The 20,516-nt window shown below is 38.2% G+C and overlaps 1 protein-coding gene across 1 annotated transcript in view; it reads left to right on the top strand.

The window, feature by feature from the left end:
- Positions 1-12,820, top strand: part of LOC104546483 (chromosome unknown open reading frame, human C14orf39) — a 33,014-nt gene extending 20,194 nt beyond the window's left edge. The window contains exons 10-18 of the mRNA XM_010191887.1: positions 3,022-3,161; positions 3,615-3,694; positions 5,892-5,977; positions 6,071-6,135; positions 7,241-7,311; positions 8,751-8,908; positions 9,454-9,589; positions 11,107-11,164; positions 12,374-12,820. Coding sequence (XP_010190189.1) covers positions 3,022-3,161; positions 3,615-3,694; positions 5,892-5,977; positions 6,071-6,135; positions 7,241-7,311; positions 8,751-8,908; positions 9,454-9,589; positions 11,107-11,164; positions 12,374-12,576 — 997 coding nt within the window. The 3' untranslated portion in view covers positions 12,577-12,820. The remainder of the gene's footprint in view (positions 1-3,021; positions 3,162-3,614; positions 3,695-5,891; positions 5,978-6,070; positions 6,136-7,240; positions 7,312-8,750; positions 8,909-9,453; positions 9,590-11,106; positions 11,165-12,373) is intronic.
- The last annotated feature ends 7,696 nt before the right edge of the window (positions 12,821-20,516 follow it).

The raw sequence follows: 20,516 nt of genomic DNA on the forward strand, positions 1-20,516 counted from the left end.
TTAAAACCTTTGCAGACTCAAGGCAATGTGCAAAAATATAACAGCAGAATATGGGCACAAAAGGCAGTAGTCTCTTGTGAGCTGTTCTGCAGTCACTACAAGGTTACTACCGAGCAAAGAGAGCTTTGTGAAAAGAAAGGAGATGTCTTCATCTTCTGCCATGAAAGGAGAACAATAAAAAAAGAGTTGTACTGTGAATCTCCATGAACTTAATGCTGACCAGCGTGAAACCAGCAGCATCGAGGGAAAGGGCTACACACAGCAATGAAAGCACTGAGCAGAAGAATGTACAAATTAATACCCGTGAAATGCTTTAGGAGGCTACAAGACAAGAAACCATCTTGCAAGTTAATGAATAGGTGCTGATATACATGTTCTCCTGTAGACAGGAGGGTGGCAGTGGTAGCTGTTCTTTTAAAAGGCTTGGAGCATTTTAATTTGAATCACTTGTTGCTGGCCAGTTAGTCCTTGGTTAGTCTCACTGCAAAACACACATTCCTCTTCTTGTACCAGCTGTTTTCTCTGATTAATGGGCTTTCATAGTTCACCAGTTACACAGACAGATGCCATAGTTAACATTTCCAAATCAAGAATTCTCATCAATCGCCAAATTGGGCTCAACTTTTTTGAAGCTCTGGTCTTGATTTCTCAGTTAGAGATTATATTTATTACTATTTTACATTTCAAGTGAGAGATTTTTGCTAAAACTTCTTGTAAAGATATTACATGGCAGATTATTGCAGTTCTTTCAATATCTTCGCATTAGTAATTAGCTTTTACTAACCAAAGAAAAGCCTTTGTAATGTAATTATTGGAAGAATACTTATAAAGCTGTTTCTAGACTTCTAAATGTAAACACACATGAAGAGTCCACCCTGTGCTGACCACAGGCTCATAGGCAATTATTAGTTACTAGTTATTACTGCAGCTAGTTATTAAAAGTCCAGTTTCCAAAAGGACTTGCTGGCTTGTGCCCGATTAGAATACTGAGCCATGGCTCCAGTTGAGTGTCTTGTAGTGAATACCACAGTAGCAAGTGTGATTCTTCATCTGTACAAACAAATGCACTTGATTCCTACAGTGAAGATAAAGTCATATTAATCTTTGGGCTTCATTACGCCACAAAGAAGTAACTACTGCTAAAGAAATCAGATTTTATTTTGATTCAGGATTATCTATTTTTTTCTTTGCACTTTAGTAAAAAAAATGTTATCTATTTCGCAGTATGGATCAAGATAAAGATTTTTATCAACTCAGATGTCTACTAACAATGAAGTAGAGAAAGAAGACAAATTATCTTTCTTGTTGTTACTGCAATTTGGACTATTTTGAGCTTCAGTATGCAGTTTGATTTTTCTTTCAATGGTTATTAATTATGTCAGAAGATGTGCATGGGTTCTTTTTCAGTAGTGTTTTTGGGTAGGGAAGGGAGCAGGAGTGTTGCATGTGCATAGGATTTAACTGCAGGATATTTTGGAAGGTTTGTTACTTAGAAAATACATGTCTTAAGAGCTTCTGAGTCCTGTCTGTAACTTTGCCATCAACACATTCTTCTGAATAGATGTGCACTGTAAAAGAATGCTTTATTTCGTGGAGAGCAAATTTTTAGTAACAGAGTTGTCTGCTAGGCTTTACAGAGGCACACACACAAACTCATTCCAGGAACTTTTGAAAACACAATTTGGCTTCCTAAGTTCCATAAAAAAAAGAAAAAAAGGTTGTGGCAATCTAACTCATTACCTCAGACCTTGTTCAATTCATTTTTGAATGATGACTGTGGTACAGTGGCCAAATAAGCCCTTTTGAACAAAGTGACGCAGTTCTAGCCAGGGTTCTGTGCTTGGCTCTGGTTTTATTTCCCCTTGTTTTTGTGCTCCCTGCATCTGAATTTGGATACACCAGCCATATACACATCTTGTTTCCTGTAGTGCTCATTCCCGACACAGGTAAGAACTATAATTGCAGTAACTGAAAGAAATACAGATAAATTCTGTAATAAAGAATGAAAAATCTTTTATCATTCCTTTTTTTGATTGATATAGTTTGATTTATACTGATTTATATAGTTTGTCAGGTATCAGCCGAGCCTACAGCCCTGAGTGTATCTGTAACTTCACAGGTGAAGGTGGTCCCTTTCACCAGTCATTTGACTGAGGTACATTCATGGTTTTGTGTGATCACAGTTGTGCATGTATTTTAGTTTAATGTGTTGGTAGGTCCATATATCTTAACCAGTGCATCTAGTTTGGTGGGTTTTTAATAGTGTTGCTAATTTTAGTCCACATTACCTTATAAAGTGCATCCGACAATTTTATCTTACTTTTATGTAAGGAAAATTTCAAGAAGAACAAGAAGACTGACTCAATTCTTCATTTGTTCTGAATAGCATTGTTTAGTCAGCTATAAACCAGATGCTGTAGCTAGAGGCACAGAGGAGCTAAGCCGGAATGCCAGAGAGAAAATAAAATAGAACTCATTATTTTTAAAAATGGTAAATGTTCCTGTGCCAAATGGCCACTTTACTCTGCATTGTTCTACTAACCTTTGTCTTTCTACACTGTGAAAGGCTATTTACCCTACACAGATAATTACCCCACAAGTGAAAACACTTGCTGCAGTTGTCTCTTTTGTGTGTGTATAGTGTGAGTATTCCAGACAATCACAGAGAGAAAAAGTGTTTTTAAATGTGAAAATGTGATTTCAGAACCACAATAATGAAGTACTTTGATAAAAGAGTAAGACCCCAAACTACTAATACTTCTCTTTGATACTGACAAAATTTAAGTCAGCAGTGTTCTTATGATTGGCTTATTACTGCTTTATGTTGTCTGCTTGCAGCGATATTCTCTGTCTGTCTGATACTATTTAAAGAAAACTTCTTTTTTTTATCAACTGCTGGAGCTGAGAGATAGAACCTTCCTTGCAGCATGCATCTTCCTTGAAAACTCCATTTACTTGAAGCAGTTGTATTTCATGTTTTCCTTTATCGGTTGTTAACTTCTTTTTAAAACTTTTTTTTAGGGTATTTGAAGAGAGCAAACATCCATCTTTGCTAAATGAGAAGCATCAGTTGTATAAACCATTGCATGTCCCCTGCATTCCTCAGAAATTAGTCCAGTCTGTACAGAGTATTAGATTCTCAATGCCACGAACAGAAACAGGTGCAGTGTGTTTAATGTGAGGATTTTGGATTCTTTTTGTGTAAATGAAAGGAAACCGTGGTAACAAATCTGGTGAACTGCTCCTGCTGTCACAGTTGAAGCCAGGCTTTCAATGGGCAGTTGGGTACTACCTGTCTTTGTGTTCTGAGAATCTTCTGTGTCTGATTCCTTTCTTATCTGTGCAAGGAGTGAAGTAGCATGGCAGGTATACCTGATACATAGTGTCAGAAAAATCTGAAACATACCTTTAGCTCTGTTTGCGTAAATACAGTAAATATTAACCAAGTGTTATTTGCAGTAAATTAATTTATACTTTCATATTTTGTTATCATTTTCTTTTAGCTCTCTATCAAGAGGAAAATTTATAAGCTTTGTTACCATGTTCAGTTTAACAGTGCCATGCTTTGGATACTTTATCCTATTGACAATATTAAGTAATATTTGTTAATTTAGGGAGAGAAGAAAAAGAAAAGCATATGGAACTTCCAGTTGCCACTAGCAGTTCCTCCAGCCTTGCAGAAAATTCGTCACAGGTATGCAGCTCTCACACTGGTGAAAACATGAGACTGTATAGTGGTTTTAGGTGGTTGTTTAAATTTAAGACACTACAGCTATACCTAGTGCTATTCTGTCTTACATAAAATTTGTTAACACTGGAACCAGGACACTAATCTTGGTAATCCGTATGTTCTTATGAAGTGCAACTGGCAGTCATAGTAGGCATTCTAATGCCAAACTTGAGGTGGACCATCTATCTAAATAATTTTCCTAGAGTAATAGAATGGTTTAGGTTGGAAGGGACCTTAAAAATAACTCAGTTCCAGCCCCCCTGCCATGGGCAGGGACATCTCCCACCAGACCTGGCTGCGCAAAGCCCTGTCCAACCTGGCCTTGGACACTTCCAGGGATGGGACATCCACAACTTCTGGGGGCAACCTGTTCCTGTGCCTCACCACCCTCACTATAAAGAATTTCTTCCTTATTTCTAGTCTAAATCTCCCCCCTTTCAGTTTAAAACGGTTACCTCTCATCTTATCACTACCCTCTCTGATAAAGAGTCCCTCCCCATCTTCGCTGTAAGCCCTCTTCAGTTTCTGGAAGTCTGCTATAATGTCTCTCTGGAGTCTTCTCCAGGCTAAAAAAGCCCAACTCGATCTGCCTGGCCTCGTAGGGGAGGTACTTCAGCCCTCTGATCACCTTTGTGATCACTTTTTCCATCTTTCACTGCATAAACCAATAGTTCCCATGGCACTTTTCTTGAAAAGGTGAAGTATATTGCAGCTTAGTATCTTAAATATAAAACCACAATAAAACAATCCAGAAACAAGTTGGATGGACAACTTGGACAATTATGAAAAACACTAATAAAATCTCATTCAGTGCAAGAACACTCATAGGACCAATAGATTGTTTAAGGATAAAAGGACTACGTAGATAAGGCAAGGCCACAGGAGACAAATAGTTTGCAACTGTGTTCACCGTGCAGAAGCTTGGGGAAGTTTCTATGCCAAAACCTTTCTTTGTGAGGGACATCTCACCAGATCTATGTAATACCACATCTTAATGAACAACAAAAACGATCAAGTAAAAAATTAACAGAACCAGTTCTGTTTTTCATAAAAATTTCAAGGGAACTGCAGGATGAAGTCCGTGAATCACTAAATGGTTTAGGTTGGAGCCTGTGGTAGAAGAAGCAGCCTTCATAAGATAAGACAACGTGAAGGGCAATGGCTAGACTGAATAGAACAGGACCAGAAGACATTTCAAACGGTTCTGCTTGTGACTGCCTGAGGAAGTTGAACATGATGAGGATGATGGAAGGGCTGTTGCCAGGGTAATCCAAAGATGAGGATGGGAATCTGGGACCTAGAATTGCACTTAGAGAATAGTGGGAAGCAGCAAGTCAAGGTTAAGGGAACTTTAAGAAAGGGTGATAGCAACAAGGAAAGAAGATGGAGTCTAAGGAAAAATAAAAAAACGTCAGAAGAAAGGATATTGCTATGCTTACAAAAAGGAGTGCTGTAAGCTACAGGAGTTGAGTGGCAGATAGATTCTGCATAACCAGCCCTTTTGTCCCCCACCCCGAACTGTATTCAATGCATGTATTTGATACATTTTGCAAATTCAAAAAAACCCCACCAAAACAACAAACAGCTAGCAGCTGCCTGTGAAATAATGCGTTACCTGATGCTTAGTGCCACTCTGCCCTTAAGGCACAAATAAAAGCTGCATACGTAAGAGAGTTAATGCCCGCCGATCTGATGAAAATCTGTAAGGAGGGAATATTTCCGTGTTTTCTGCAGTTTTTCAGTACACTCGGGAGACATTCACTGATGACATTTCACTCACTTTGGCCTTTGGAGGTAGAGACAGGCCTGGCTCCAGCCCTTCCTGTGTTGTCAAGTGGGAGAAAGCTGGCTGCAGTAGTGGAAAACCTGGATAAAGTTTGTAAATTATGTAATGTTATTTGTACAAGAGAAAAGGTGATTATTCACCTCCAGTCATCCGTGCTGTGGATGAGACTTTATAAAACATTACAGAAGTTGTTTTGGGTATCATGCTGTTAAAATGTAGGCAAAGCAAAGGTAGGCTAAAAAGTTTTTATGTTGCCTGACCCCTAAAGAGAGGTTAAAAGAAGGGATTTCTGCAATCTGTGGAGAAATCAGAGTGATGTTGTTGAAGTGACAATTTCAGATGTAAGCCTTACTTGAATTTTTTGCTGTGTTTTAGATGGTTATTGACACCGTTGGGGCTAATAACCCACAAACTGCCCAAGTTCCATCAATAGCAAGTTTACAAAACCAAATGCAATTCAGGTAACTTCTCTTTAATAAAGTGGCTTTCATTCTTGAGATTAAGGTTTATGAAAATAATCCATATTAAGACAAATGGTAATTTTTGTGTTTTAGACTGGTAATTCCTCCAATGCAGACGACTTCTAATCAACAGTTTGAGAGTGAAAATGCAGTAATAGGTAAAGTACCACTGTAATTTTTGTTGATAGGATGTGCAGTTACTGTGTGCTGGATCACAGAATTATAAAAGAGAAAATACTAGGGGTCAAAATTTCATTCTGGTATTAAGTGGTCCACCATTTGTGTTCCTTTTCCACCTTGATTATTTATTCAAACTTTGAGCACAGCAGACAGGCAGAGTCCTAATTTAAGTAGAGACTGAACTGCTTAGTAATGTAGGATTAATTGCATTGACCGTTGTCAATGAAAGGAACTTTCTAGCATCTCTTGTTAATCCACACTTCAGTCTCAAGTTACTTGGGTAAAATGAAATCCACTCTGAAAATCTGCCCAGAAGGCATGAGAAAATGCAAAAGAAAAGGGATATAATAAAAGAAATTTAGGAATCTTGAAGCATCAGTTTATTAAAAATGAAAATTAACTCAAAAAAACCATACAGAATGCTTACAGAAACAAAAGAGGGTAGTTACAAATACGTGTATAGTTTTCAAAATCACAAGGCACTGAGCTTCAGTTTAAATATACCTTTTCTAATTAAACTGCTAATTTAGATGCATGTCAGAAATGGTGGTCTATTTTTTTATATATATATATATATAAAACCTCCATTCACAATGGTCAGAAAACACAAATAGGATACTAATTATGTGTCCTGTAATACAGGATAACATTCTTCTCATGTCTCATCCTGGCTTTTGCTCAGTTCTTTCAGGTACACTTCATCAGTGTGAGATGGATGTGCTTTTTATATTGTTTCCACCTGGTTTCTATTGACTGGTATTAGCACTCTCAGAGGGCAGTAGCTGAATTGACAAACATAGCACTCTCAGGGGACAATAGCTAGGTTTGAAGAGCATATCAAACCATAGGAAGCAGCCTAAGCATTGCTTTAACGATAGCGAGTAAGTGGCAGAACGAGAGGTAACTATAATGAACATAGCCACAAAGTGGGTTATTATGAAAACTACAGAAAGAACACTTCCTTACCAGTAGCAATCCCAAGTTAGTAAACATTTTTCAAGGATTTTTTCCCCAGAATGTAAATTTTATTTAACCATTTAAAATGCCGTTATAATACAAGCAGTGCTGTCTTTTTTTGTATAGCAAACCAAGAAGCCAAATGGGATGATAAAGAAGCAGAAGATGAGCCAAAGGATTCTTCGTATATACCTCAAGTAAGCAAAGCATTTCTTCTGCCATAAGTAATTATTTTATTTAGAATAGTCAAAGTATCTTGACATATTTGAATCTATTGGCAGGAGGTAAGTCTCAGAAACTGGCAAAGTGACTCATTATAAGGCTCCCAACAGATGAGAAGCTGATCCATGCCTTCTGATTACTAATGTAGTGATTGTTGCCCTTGATCATGTCAGTGTTCTGTGGGTTTTTATGCTACCTTAACAATAGGCTATTTAGGATGACTATCCTATGCACATTGTAGTTTTTGTGTAAATCGATACATCTAATTTTCATCAGTGTGAGCTGATGGAACATATTTATGAAATGTTTGCATTTGAAACTAATTTCTCCCACAAAACTATAGTAAATAGGCTTTGTGTTGGCTGCAGAGTCTGTATGACTCCACTGGCACTGCTTTTACTTGCTGTGCCTGAATGTGCGATCAAGCTCACCATGCCATGATATTCAAGCCAGTTGTGTGTACAGCTTGCATTATAGGCAGTATCAAGATGTGTTTTAATACTGGCCAGCAGCTAAGCACCACACAGCTGCTTACTCACTTCCCACACAGTGGGATGCAGAAGAGAATCAGGGAGGTAAAAGTGCAAAAACTTGTGAGTTGAGATGAAGACAGTTTTAATAGGTATAGCAAAAGCTAGCAAAACAAAGTAAGGAATTCATTCACTATGACTCACCTACAGGCAGTTGTTTGGCTGTTTGCAGGAATGTAGGGCTTCATCACACATAACAGTTACTTGGGAAGACAAATGCCATAACTCCAAACATCTCCCCCCTTCCACCTTCTTCCTTGAAGCTCTCAGTGCTGAGCACGACACCATGTAGTGTGAAATACCCCTTTGGTCAGTTGAGGCCAACTGACCAAGCTGTGTCCCCTCCCAGCTTCTTGTGAATCTCCAACCTACTGACTGGCCAGGACAGCATGAGAAGCAGAAAAGGCCTTGATGTTGTGTGGGCACTGTTCAGCAATAACTAAAACATCCCTGTGTTATCATGTTTTCTAAAGAAGAGGAAATATCTCAGTCAAATGAAATATATTCAGACGGTGATGTTCCTTTATTTCACTAGGGAGTATCAAGAGGATTCCGGTGTGACTTTAAGCATTGTGCTAAGACATACAGTTCTTTTATTAAAAATCAGGGTTTTCAGTCAGTTCACAAGTTTATTTTTTGAATGAAAATTTTTGCATATAGTTTTATTCCAAAGAAGTCCATTTTAAATTAGATACATTGAGGTTACAGTTTTAAGTATGGTGAATGTGTTCCTGTGAGCATTTTGTTATATCCTTTTTATTTTTCACAAGAATGAAAATAACTGACTAATCGTAAACCATAATTAATATATTTATAGGTAAATGGACTGATGTTATTTTGGGACATTTTATATGCCTTAAACATTGTCTATTTCTTTTTAACAGGACATGGGCACATGTTTTAAGTCAAATGAAGATAATCCTGACACAGCAGAAGAAAGGGCAGAACATTTTTTAAGAGCACCTGAAACACCTGAGTTTGTAGGAACGTCTGACTCAAAGGGAAAGAAAACCCAGTTTTCTAAAACACCTTCGTTTGACTTGTACGACTTCAGCTTTTATTCTGATTTTGTGAGGGATGTTGTATTGATGTTTACTGTATAAGCATTTCCACCGTTTTTGAAAGACACTGTAGAAAGACTTCTCTGGAAAGCTCTTCTGAAAATATTATTTTTTTTTCCCTGAGTTATTCTAGGTAATTTATTAGATTTTCTTCTTTCAGTATCATTTCCACTTGAAGCTGTTTTGAAGGAGGGGGATTCTGCTTAGAAATATATGAAGCACAGGTTCTTTGTAGCTCCTTTGCTAAAACTGTTGTTATTTCCTATGGTTATATTTGTTACACCAATTTCTGTCTTTAAACAGGTTTTGGTTTTTTTGTAAAAGGGTAGGGAATTGGTAAGAACAACATCTCACTTACTTTAAAAAGTTGTGTTGCTCATTCTGTGTTTCAAGAAGCAATTATTGATGGAACCTAATGGAATCTAAAAAGTGACAAAACAAGAAAAGAAAAAAAAATAGAACAAAAAAGCCATCTATTCTACTTTTAAAAACTATTAATGTAGATTCTTCCTTTCTGTCTTTACAGCATTCAAAATTTAGGTTGTGAAGAAGGAACATCGAAATCTCCTGCTTTCTTTTCTCTCATGAACTTCTCCCAGAAGTCCCCTGGCTTTAATTTATTTGATTCTTCTGTGTTTGAGGCAGAAAATCCATCTGACGAGGTAAAAATGAGTACTTGACAATATAAGTTCCAAAAAGCAAAATATGCTAAGAAAACAGCATTGACAGTGAAGGAGGTTTTTCAGACTTCTTGTCTTTGTAGCAAGTATTTTTTTACTAGCTTGCTTAATTTTACATTTGATATTCTTTGAAAATGTGTATCTTCTTTCCTGGTGACCCCCCTGTGGTGACTTCTGATCAAGCATGAGTCTTTCCCATAAGGGCAAGGTTGGATCTTGTGGAAATACACAGGTGACTAGATTCACATGAAGGCTTCTGGTTCAGTGTTGCAATGCAAAAATTTAGGTACCCTAGGAGAATTCACAACTTGTGTGCGCCTATCCTGTTAGATTTCTTCTTGCTGAAGAGGAGAATGAGGTACTTAAAGTAGTGGGGTTTTTTTCCCTCCATTTTTCACAAAATGCAGAACACTGAGAAAAAGAAGAAATTATTATCTGATAGGAGCATTCAAGAGCAAATGTGGATTAGCTGTAGTTAAATGGAGGAGATATGTAGGCAACTAATTGAAACAGGAATCCAGGTCTTTCTTTTCCTTTACGGGTTCCCTAACTACAGTGCTCTACAGTAATTTGTACTCTCCTGGGCTGACAGATAGATAATTGCATAGTCAAGACTGATGGGTGTCAGTGCGTAGTGCAGTGGTTCTGTACCACTCCCTGGCAATGTAGATTCAAACCCCATTTTGCAAAGAAGGGATTTGAACCCAGGTATCACCTGTTTCAGTGGGTGTGCTCAGTCTTGAGGTTACTAAAGCTGAAGGAGGGAAGAGGGAAAACACCATTTTATTTTGTATTTGGCAAGATGTGTGTTATTAATATCTCCTAGCATCAGCTGTGTGTAGGAGAGAATAGGCCAGTGAGGGGTTTGTGAATTGTTTAGGAATGAGGGAGACATAAAGTCACCCAGTGCTGTCAGAACCCACATTATTTTGTGCCTGCTGAGCAGCAGAAACCAAGGATTTACCAGCCTCTAGCAGTCATGTAGAATTCCCTGAAGTTAGATGGGAGCTTTGAAGCTCTGATTTTGGATTTAAGTATCTATTATAAATCTAGCCTAAGAACTCTTCTCAGGAGCGATGAGTGGTTATTCTGCTACTCTTTCTGACAATATCAGGTTCTATTCACTAAGCAGTAATTATGTTGTTGCTTAGAGGTTTTCTAAAATGTCACAGAACATAATAACTTAGAATCTTTTCAGTTTAAAAAATAGCAAGAAACCAGATCAGATTTTGGTCTGTTCTCATTCCGAGGTTTTTTCCCAAAAGGACGGAGGGAGTGTGCTTGCAGAAGTAAGCAAATATCACCAAACCTACCTCATCATAGTTTACCTCGCAACTTTAGAGACTGATACATACATTTAAATGCGGATTTTGTGAAGGCTGCTCACATTCACTGGGACAGTGTCTTTCTCACTAGAAGCAAATGAAATTATGTATCTGCATTTGGGCTTTTCTGTTATCTTTTTCATTTTTAAAATAAAATGTCATTTTGCATTTCAGACAGAGGAAGGTTATTCTGTGGGAAACTTGAACCCTCTGTCCCCACAAAAAGATATTGGTAAGTCTGAAACGCATGCTGTGCGTGCCAGGTGTCTTTTACTCGTGCTTAAGTGACTGACAAGCTCATGATCCTGCTTTACAAGGCACCTTTGGTTGTCTAAAAGGATGTTCAGTTGTGATACTGTAGTTCAGGGCTTTATTGTGTTCATTTGTGTTTTGACTAGCTTAAATCTTTCCCTGCTTGTTTGGCTTCAAATATATGAGATATCATAAAAAAACAGGTATGAGAAAGGAAGAAATGGGGATAGCATTAGGTGTGTTGGAAGCAAACTGAGAGGAGCTGCAAGGGAGAAGAAAAATTAAAATGTTAGAGCTTTTTCACTGGTAAAAAGAGTTATTTTAATCTAAAAAGCCACAGTACTTTGTAAATACTACTTTTTAACTTAAGTCTACCAGCTAAGTGTTGGAAAGAGTACATCTGTTGAGTTTTTTCCTCCCTCTGCTAAACAGAAAATAAAGTCAAAGAAACCTCAACCCGTTGGAGGTGCACAATGTAAAAATAGCACAAGTATTTGTGAGAGAGGAGAATCAGACTTAATAAACAGTATCTTCCACTCATACTAAGTGAGCCATGCACGTGTACACATTCTGTGTAAAATGCTGGCTGTACTGAAATGAAAAGTCAATTTTTTTGTGATATCAGTAAGATCAAAACTTCCTCTTGATCAATCACTTTTCTGAAGGGTACTGTAATCTACTCTTATTTTTAGAGGTGCTGCAAGTGCAAAGTTACCTTTTTGAAGTGGATAAGTATAAGGTTGTATGCAGATATAACTGTTGTAGAGAAAAGTGTCTGACTTTTGTGTTACTAAACATACAACTCAGGTGTTTTTCTGTCTGTAGCTTTGTTTATCCAAGAATTTCAGTGGCTGGTTGCATTGTTCTTTAGAGAAGAAAGAATCTGCAAAAACATATCAGTTTACAAAGACCTCTATTGCTTAGTATTCAAGATATTTCACCCAGTATATCATGCAGAAGTGTTTTGTTGTTCTAAACCGTTCAAGTACTTCACACTTCGTTCTGTGCAGATTCTAATAATGCCCTTCTTGAAGTGCCATTTCTGGTGCATAAATAAACACCCAACTGTAGGCTGATACTCAGTGGGATGTTGAGAGTACATCATTATTAAAGAAACGTATTATGCTGAATGCAGTATTCTTTTAGTAAGATTTAACCTAATAATAAATATAATATGTGTTCCATATAGGAAGCTTGTTTGGGAAATCAGAAAGTGAGGATGCATTTGCCTTTCCCTTCGCCTCGGAATTGACTTCTCATGCATTTGGAGATGGAAAAGATGACTTTAATTTTCCATTTGCATTTGGACAGGATCAGAGATCAACACAATCTCCTTCTGTGAAAGGTTTTCATTCTTCCTTACAAAATACAAAGCCATTTACATTCTTTTGAATACCTTTGACTTCCTTTTAAATTCTTTTCCTACTTAGCCTTGACAAATGTCTTCAGTTTCTTAAGTAAACGTACAAAGCATTTAATCTTCTCCTTTCGTTTCGTGTAAGAATACATTATTGCAATTGCTGCAGGAGCCTGTGTATGTTCATCGGGCACACATGCTTTGAGATGCGGCTTTTGTTTTTCCTATTTATTTTCTAAATATGTTGTTTCCATAAAATGTTATGATACACTCTTGCTAAATTGGCACTTAAAAGCAGCAGAAATACCATTTTACAGTAGTGTGTTGAGTTAATTCAGTATCTGTGAGAGATCATAGAACTTCTAGATGAGTACTTTCAGGCTCTGATATAAACCAAATAACTGGCATTGAAACTGTTAGTAAGAACAACTGTTTATTGTAGTGGTAAAAGCTGGATTTGAGTTCAAGACTATGTTCTTAAATTTGTTGTTATACACAGAGAACTTTTGAAATAAACATTTTTCTTGATTTTAATGTAATGCTTCATAGGTGTTTCTTAATATCTCCTTATGAATTCCTAAGGGAATGGGATTTCTCAGTCACCTGCTATGAAGTAAACAGCCTGCCTGACAGCAGGAAAGCGAAATGCTGAGATGTAAGCAGAGCAAATAGAGGGGAGACCACATCATTCAGCAGACGTCACAAAAGACATTGCAAATACACAAAGTAGTCATAAGGGCGCATGTTGACAAAAGCATCCTACCAGGATAGTCTGAAGAGGACTTCAAAAACCCCTTTCCTCTGCTGACCTGCAAAGCCCTACATGACCAAAAGCTTTATTATCTATGCCACTACTTATTTTCTGCTGAACTCCTAAATGCCTTAGGGCTATTTTTGTGCAGCCCAGCTTCTCCTTAAGTACTTGTGCCTGGAGTTTGGTTGAAGTTGGGCATTTTTTACTGGAGAGGGATTCAGGAACTTTTAGTGAAGTGCTGCTGAGATGCAGCTAGCAAGATGTGAGATACATGGATTTGATGGACTTCATGCTCTCCAAATGTGGGCTTTCATGTTAATCTATTTTAAACAGCTTTTCTAACCTACTGCACACCTCACAATCTGAAAACCATTAGCTAGAGGCAAGTTTGTGAGCTTATCTGTGTTATTTAGGGTGGTGTTTTAGGGTACACTACAGGCAGATATTCTGACATAATTTAGAAAGCCAGAAAGTACAGTTTTGTTTGTTCAGTTATTCCATAACTGAAGCTTGCACTCCTGTCTTCTGATGAATTCTGTCATCCGTGTCTCTGACATTACAGTCTGGTAGTCAAGGCTGCTGGCTGAAGTGGGGATAACCATAGTTCTAGGTCTTGCTGGATGTTTACTTACACAGATTGGATATGCTGATTAGTAACATAAAAGAGAAAGCTACTTCAGAAGAGGCAACCACTCAGTATTTGGAATACTCTTCTGAGATCTAAGAGCATGAATCGCTAGCAGTTGTGTTGCTGGATTGCTGACACTCGCATGTGTCTCACTGACTGATGTAAGTTTGGTTTGCCTCTCACATACACACCTGACTACACCCATCTGAAAGTTTAGACACATCCTCTTGTTCATGTAGTGGGGACTGTTTGAGAGCTAAATGCAATTTGTTAATTACCACTTGTTATTTGCAGTTGTTGCCCCTGTGGTGCAGATGCAGTAAATGGGCTGTGCGCTTGTTCCTCATTCCTCAGCGTGGCGTTTGTAAGTTCAATTTGTATCACTGTGGAAAGCTAACTTAGCTGACTCTGTGCTCCAGTAGGTCAGGAACAGGTATTACACACATGACTACAGCTTAACTGAAGACCAGTAACCTCCAGCAGCGGGACTGCAATGGCAGCTGGGAGTTGTAATCTCTTAAAAGCAGTGCAGCTGTCTGCAGAGTGGTAATGTGGCTGTACTGCGTGCTTCTCCTGTCAAGCCTTGGAGGTGGGGGTTGTCTTTTTGTTCTGTCCTTGTGTCGCACCTAGTGAAGCACAGTTCAGGTTCACAGCTGAGCCCTAAGGTAATAACAATAAAACATCTCTCTTAAATAACCCGAGCAGGGATTTGACTTTGAATCTTACATGAGTATCCTAAACAGAAGGCAAATGTTTATTTAGGGCCCTGATATCTTTACTGTTCCATTTCAGTTTCTAGTGATGTTTTTGACAGAAAACTATTTAACTTGAAAATTCCTTGGAAAAGCTAGTGTACCACCCAGCATAAGGTCAGTGCAGTTATGTCACCAAAATGGTAGGAAATATCATAACATTTGAATAAATCAGGTTTTGAATTTGTTGAGTACAGTTTTTGAACAGTGAAGAGTGAAATTTACACTCCTGCCTGCTGTTGCCAGGAGGAAGACAGCGATGCCTCAGTTTTCTTTCTCCCAGAGAAACACTTTAACTGAAGTCCCATCCACTATTTTACCATTAATTTTACTGATTCATAAATGTAAAGCACACTTACAAGCAGTCCAGGATATTTGGCTAACAAATAAGCAACAGCTGGACAGATCTGTTGCTAAAAAATTAAAATAGAAACTAGGAGGTAGAGTCTGATGGAATGACATCCAGCAGTTGTGGTATATAACATTTATTTGAATATAATGTTGTTTTATGGCTTCACACGCCACCTTTGATAGAAAATTAGACATCCATCAAACTGTTCCCACTCAAAAATCTGGTTACCAGATAAGAGCAATTTATTAATTTTCTGTAACTTTGTGAGTCTATGTTGATAGTTCTATCAATATAAAGCATATATGCAAAGCATAACAAATTTCATTGTGCTGTTATATATAATACTGAAGGTGATAAAAATGCAGGAGTTCCTTAATTTTATGTGAGAAAAACTGTTCAGTGTTCAAGTATGAATGGGGCATAGTGTTAAAACTGGTTCTTTACCATTTTCAATGATAACATTGTATGAATACTTCAAGGGGAAAAAAATATCTATAGCATCACACTGTAGCCTCATCTCATAGAATTGTTCACTCATTTTATGTGTAATATAGCAAGAGCAACTGGAATTCTGGGTTGGAAAAATTGCAGTGATCCAAGTGGCACAAAAGTGAGTTACAACCTGCGGCATTGATTCGAGACATGAAATGTAAGTAGCGGCTCTATTTCTAGCTACCTGCTAAGATTAATAGTAGGGTGCAAAAAAATATCACCTGGATCTTTGAATATCAAACAATTAAACAGAACTCTGGTTTCTGTTACAACTGTTTATAGTCTGAGTTACAGTCACACAATTAACGAAAATTACTGCACTGAACCCCATTGACATTCTGTGCGTGGTTGCCTGTCCAGTTTGGGCACGATACAAAGGGAAAAATTCTATTTCATTTTTTGTTTCAGGACTATGAACATAACTAAAACAGTGCAATGGGACATCACTGCATATATGTGGCTAAACGCAAACTCTGCGGGCAGGGATAGAAGAATCGTTGCATTGTAAGAAAACAGTCTTATACTATAGCATTAATACGCTTAAGCATTTCAAGGAAATAAGCTTTAAGTGCTACTTATTGTAACAGATTGGAATGTGTAGACTTACTGTATTAGATGGTAGTAATCTCCCCAGTGCAAGGCTGATTGCAAGGGTAGCAAGAGTTGGCTAATCCTTTTCGGCCAGTGGCATAAAACAAGGATTAGTTTTTCATTTACTGCAACTGAGTGGGTCATTAGGATCCAAAGACACTAATGAGCCTGAACAGGCAATTGGATTCTCATTTCAAAGTTCTGGGCTAGTTTAAAAGGGGGTGATTATGTCTTTTAATGATTTAAAACGTGATGTTTCAGTGACCTTCTTCCTGAAAAAATGAATGAAGGATATAGCTGTGGAACACAAACCTGGCATGTTGACTTTTTCTCCTGGAACCTGAGCTGCTGCCACATTGGTTGCCTCAGAGGCTGAGTGGCTCATTTAGAAGTATCTCTGTTGCCTTGCTTTTATGTTCTGCTCTTGATGTCTCCGGAGTTGACACAAGTCACATGCAATCAAGTCTGTATTCCTGGTGGACAGGCACTGTCCTAATACTCTCTGACTCACACCCAGGTTGTTTGCAGCTCAGCAGTTCTGCTTCCAGACACATCACTTTGTGTTCTGATGCTAACATCTTGCTGAGAAATTGCCTCTTGGCACGTTGTTTCTTGAATCCTGTACCTTGCTTGATTTGATGTGAAGATGATGCTCTTTTTAGCATTTGCAACATGTTACCTTTGGAAAGGTAAATTTTCCCCCACCTTGTTACAGCCCAGATTTTCTTCTTTTCAGTAATCACTTGAATTCAGCAGTAATAGGTAAGTTCTACTTGGTTTCATTCAAATCAAAAGATGCTACCAAAAGAGTATGAAAGAAAATATCAAAAGATGGAATTTTCCATATTAACAGAACGTTTAAACATATGCAAAAGGAAAATACTTTGAGTGTTGTCGTTCCCTGGGAGAAATAATGTCAAACTTTTTATTAATATGAACTTAATATTCTGTATTGTACCACAATCTACAAAGCAGCCACAAAATTATTTCATGTAGCACAGGACTTACTCCATAGTCCTCTGAGATTTAGGCTGGGGAAAATCAGCAAAAGAACTACAGGGTTAAGTAAGAAATGTTCCTCTAGTGGGGAACCAGCTGTTATGACTGGTGGGAAGCTTGGTAGCTGACAGTCCATACTGAAACTCGGTTTGGAGCTTGCAGATCTTGTCTACTCCGTTCTGCTGGAGCAGGACTGCCTTGAGCTAAGCGTGGTCTCTTGCTGCTTCTTTCTTTTTCTTGAGGCATGTATTTGGTTAGTTTTACTATTTCCACAACATGCATGGTGCTGTGATCAGTGGTGCTGCTCGCTGCCACAGCTCCAAAGGGCTCATGTCCAGAAGCTATGGGTATCGGAAGTGATTAAAAATGTTTCTTAACAATTATTCACAAAATCCTTTATAAGCAATGTTTCCATTACGTTTCAGGGAGATGCCAGGCCTTTGGAGCACTCTAGCTGTCATCCAAGCAGAACTGGTGCACACCACGATTTCAAGTCACGCCACAATTGTCACAGGATACAATACACACTTCAAGGTGATTTTTTGCCTAGGGAATCTTGCCCCAAACACTTGACCAGTAATGTTTCTCGCTGCTACATATGTTGAAGGAGTTATCAAATACAGCTGCCTGTTTCTATTTGTCCCTCACAGTTGAAAGAGGCTCTCACAAATGTCCCAGTTATTACCAATATGACCTTAGAGGTGAGATGTTAAACTGAGGCTCTGACCACCAGTGCTCATTGCAGACCCATTGCTTGGCACTGGTGTTGTTTTGTTGTAGGAAGAGTGATGCAGAACATGGTGCTTTCTTTTTTTTTCCCCATCTTGAACTAATACTTGTGAGTCATCATCAGAGGCCAAAGAGCAGTGGAGTTCTGATAAAAAAAGATGTAAATCACAGATTATGTGGAAAACCAACGCTGAACTTCAGAGATGCTTTTAAACCCACGATGGCCATCTACCCAGAGCACTTAAAAGAAGCAGGTTCTTTGAAGCAGGTCGTGAGTTCATGTAAACTTCCACTTTACCCTGGGTTATGCCCTTACCAGGTTTCAAAAAAAAAACCCAGACTTTTTTTGTTTTGTTTTTTTTTTCACTAGCACGAGAGAAGCATTCTAATTGCAAAAACAGGTAACTGTTGAACAAATTTTTCTGCTTTAGGCAAACGTCATAGGCTTGAGAGCTATGAGAGTGGCTTTGCGCTGCGGGATTTGGAGGGGTTGATGTTGTGGCTGCATAAGCCTGTAGTTCTTGTTTGCCAAGTACAAATTAAAGTAGTTGTGACTAAAAATTACAATCTGATGAGTGCCTGGTGCCACATGCAGTAAGAATGTAGTAGTATTATGGCTTGTAGGCAGAGTTATATCAAAATTACCAATTGTAGTGACTTCTTTTTTAAGAATCGTTTAAAAAAACAGTAATTCAATGGACATAAGGGATGAATCGTGCAGACCACTCTTATCAGTAGAACATGTGGATTACCTTTGTCTTGTATTGAACCTATGGAGCTGCCTTAGGTGATGGCATTGCCACATTATCACAGTCGTTGAGCATCTCACAATCTCCAGTAACATAATGAGGAACAGAGCTTGAGGTCAGATTTTTGAGAGACACTGGATTGTTGTACGCTTCCCACAGGTGGACAAGCAGGATCACAGCAAGAATATTAGCTCAGATCTTCTGAAACTTGGTTGAACTGCTAGCCCACCTATGGGTATGTAAAGGACATTTATCTCCATGACAGTCAACAGTAACATTTCCAACAGCTACACATTCACATAAAAGAGTTACAAATATTAATGGTAGGCAAGAGGTTTTTGTTCTAGCATCAAAGGGCCACAAGAGCATTTTTGTCTGCAGAATCAGAAATGTTGCATCAGGATGATGAGATACAGATCAGGCCTCTTTATGCAGAAGGCATCTGTGGGTTTGGCCTAAAGTCTGTGTCACTGTGATAATCAGAGTTTGCTGGGGTATGGAAGATCCACACATACTGCCTGCTCGTGTTCCCATGCTGACTTTGGAGAAGGAGGAAGGCACAGATGATCTAAACCGGAATAATTTCTGTGTTGCCAGAATTGTTTTTGTGTCACGTCTGTGATACACAGCGAAAGCAAAGGGTTGCGGCATCAGTCTTTTTCAGTATGCAAATTACACGTTCACAGCAGCGTAAGGCTGGCAGCAGCATACGCCGCTCTGCAAGTTTATCACAGCTAGCTCGCATGTTGCAGTGTCAATATTTTAACACAGAACATTTTACTTCACCAAAAAAGAGAAAGATGCTCCAGTGGATACTGTATGTATTACAGTTCCCCTCGTTGAGTTTTATCTGAGCTGACACTGCTGGAATAACGTAGATTGTCAAAGGATGGGCAGAGCGCTTTCATCATTTGCAAGTATTGGCATAAAGTAAAATAATGATCTGAATTTCTGTTTTCTGTCTTTTGTGGCTTACGTTGTCAGTTATGGTGATGTTTTTGACAAGAGAGTGCTGCTGGGTTAGTGATTTCTTCCAGAGCTTCAGAAATAGTTAAGTTATCTGTTATTATCATCATATCAGGACTGACAGTTGATAGTCAGTGCTTATATATTGTCTTTATAAATTACAAAATGAAGTTAGGAGCAGCAAATGCATCTCTCTGCTTTTATAAGCTTAATTCCATGGGATTATTTGTCATGTACTTATATTCGGACTTGGTAAAATTCTTGGTACTAGTTAACAACTTCAGAAAATAGGTGGGGGTTTTTTTCTATAATAAAGCAGGGAAGATAAAAATGCTATGCTGAGCATGTCTCTTGAAAACCTGTGGTGTTTTGGAAATACTTGGATCTCTGCAGGTTCCTGAGAGAAGTTGTCATTACGACAGATGTGTGCTGCTGTTGGCTGGTTTTGTCATGTACTGCAGTACAGTAGCTGTAATGCTGTTGTACTTTTATAACCTAATGATCTACACAGGCAACGTTTAGCTGCACAATAAATTCCCCTAGATGAAGCACTAGTCCTTGAAATCAGAAAGTTCTGTCATTGAGGGTTGTAATGGAAGTGCAGTTTAATTTATGTACCAAGATATTAAAAATCAAACAAAACAAAACAGAATGGCAAAGTTTAAATATTGAAGTCATAATTAACTCTTGGCTCATACGACTAAATGATAATTAAGTGTCAAGAGATATAACTGCACTGTGCTGTAATTGCAGTGTAGGTTCGTGGAGTTACAAGGTTTAAACAGTGCGCCTGTGGTATTGGAAAAAAATATGGCTATTTCAGGAACTGTGTAAGAAATAAACCAATACAACTGTTTTATGCAATCAGCTACTCCCAAATAAAAAATGGGTTGACTTTCTTACTCACTGTATATGAGAACTGTTTAAACTTTGTGTAAATACCCCTAGTTGGGAAAACATTGC

This window comes from Mesitornis unicolor, unplaced genomic scaffold (genome assembly GCF_000695765.1).
Source record: "Mesitornis unicolor isolate BGI_N332 unplaced genomic scaffold, ASM69576v1 scaffold17429, whole genome shotgun sequence".
NCBI classification, from domain to species: domain Eukaryota; kingdom Metazoa; phylum Chordata; class Aves; order Mesitornithiformes; family Mesitornithidae; genus Mesitornis; species Mesitornis unicolor.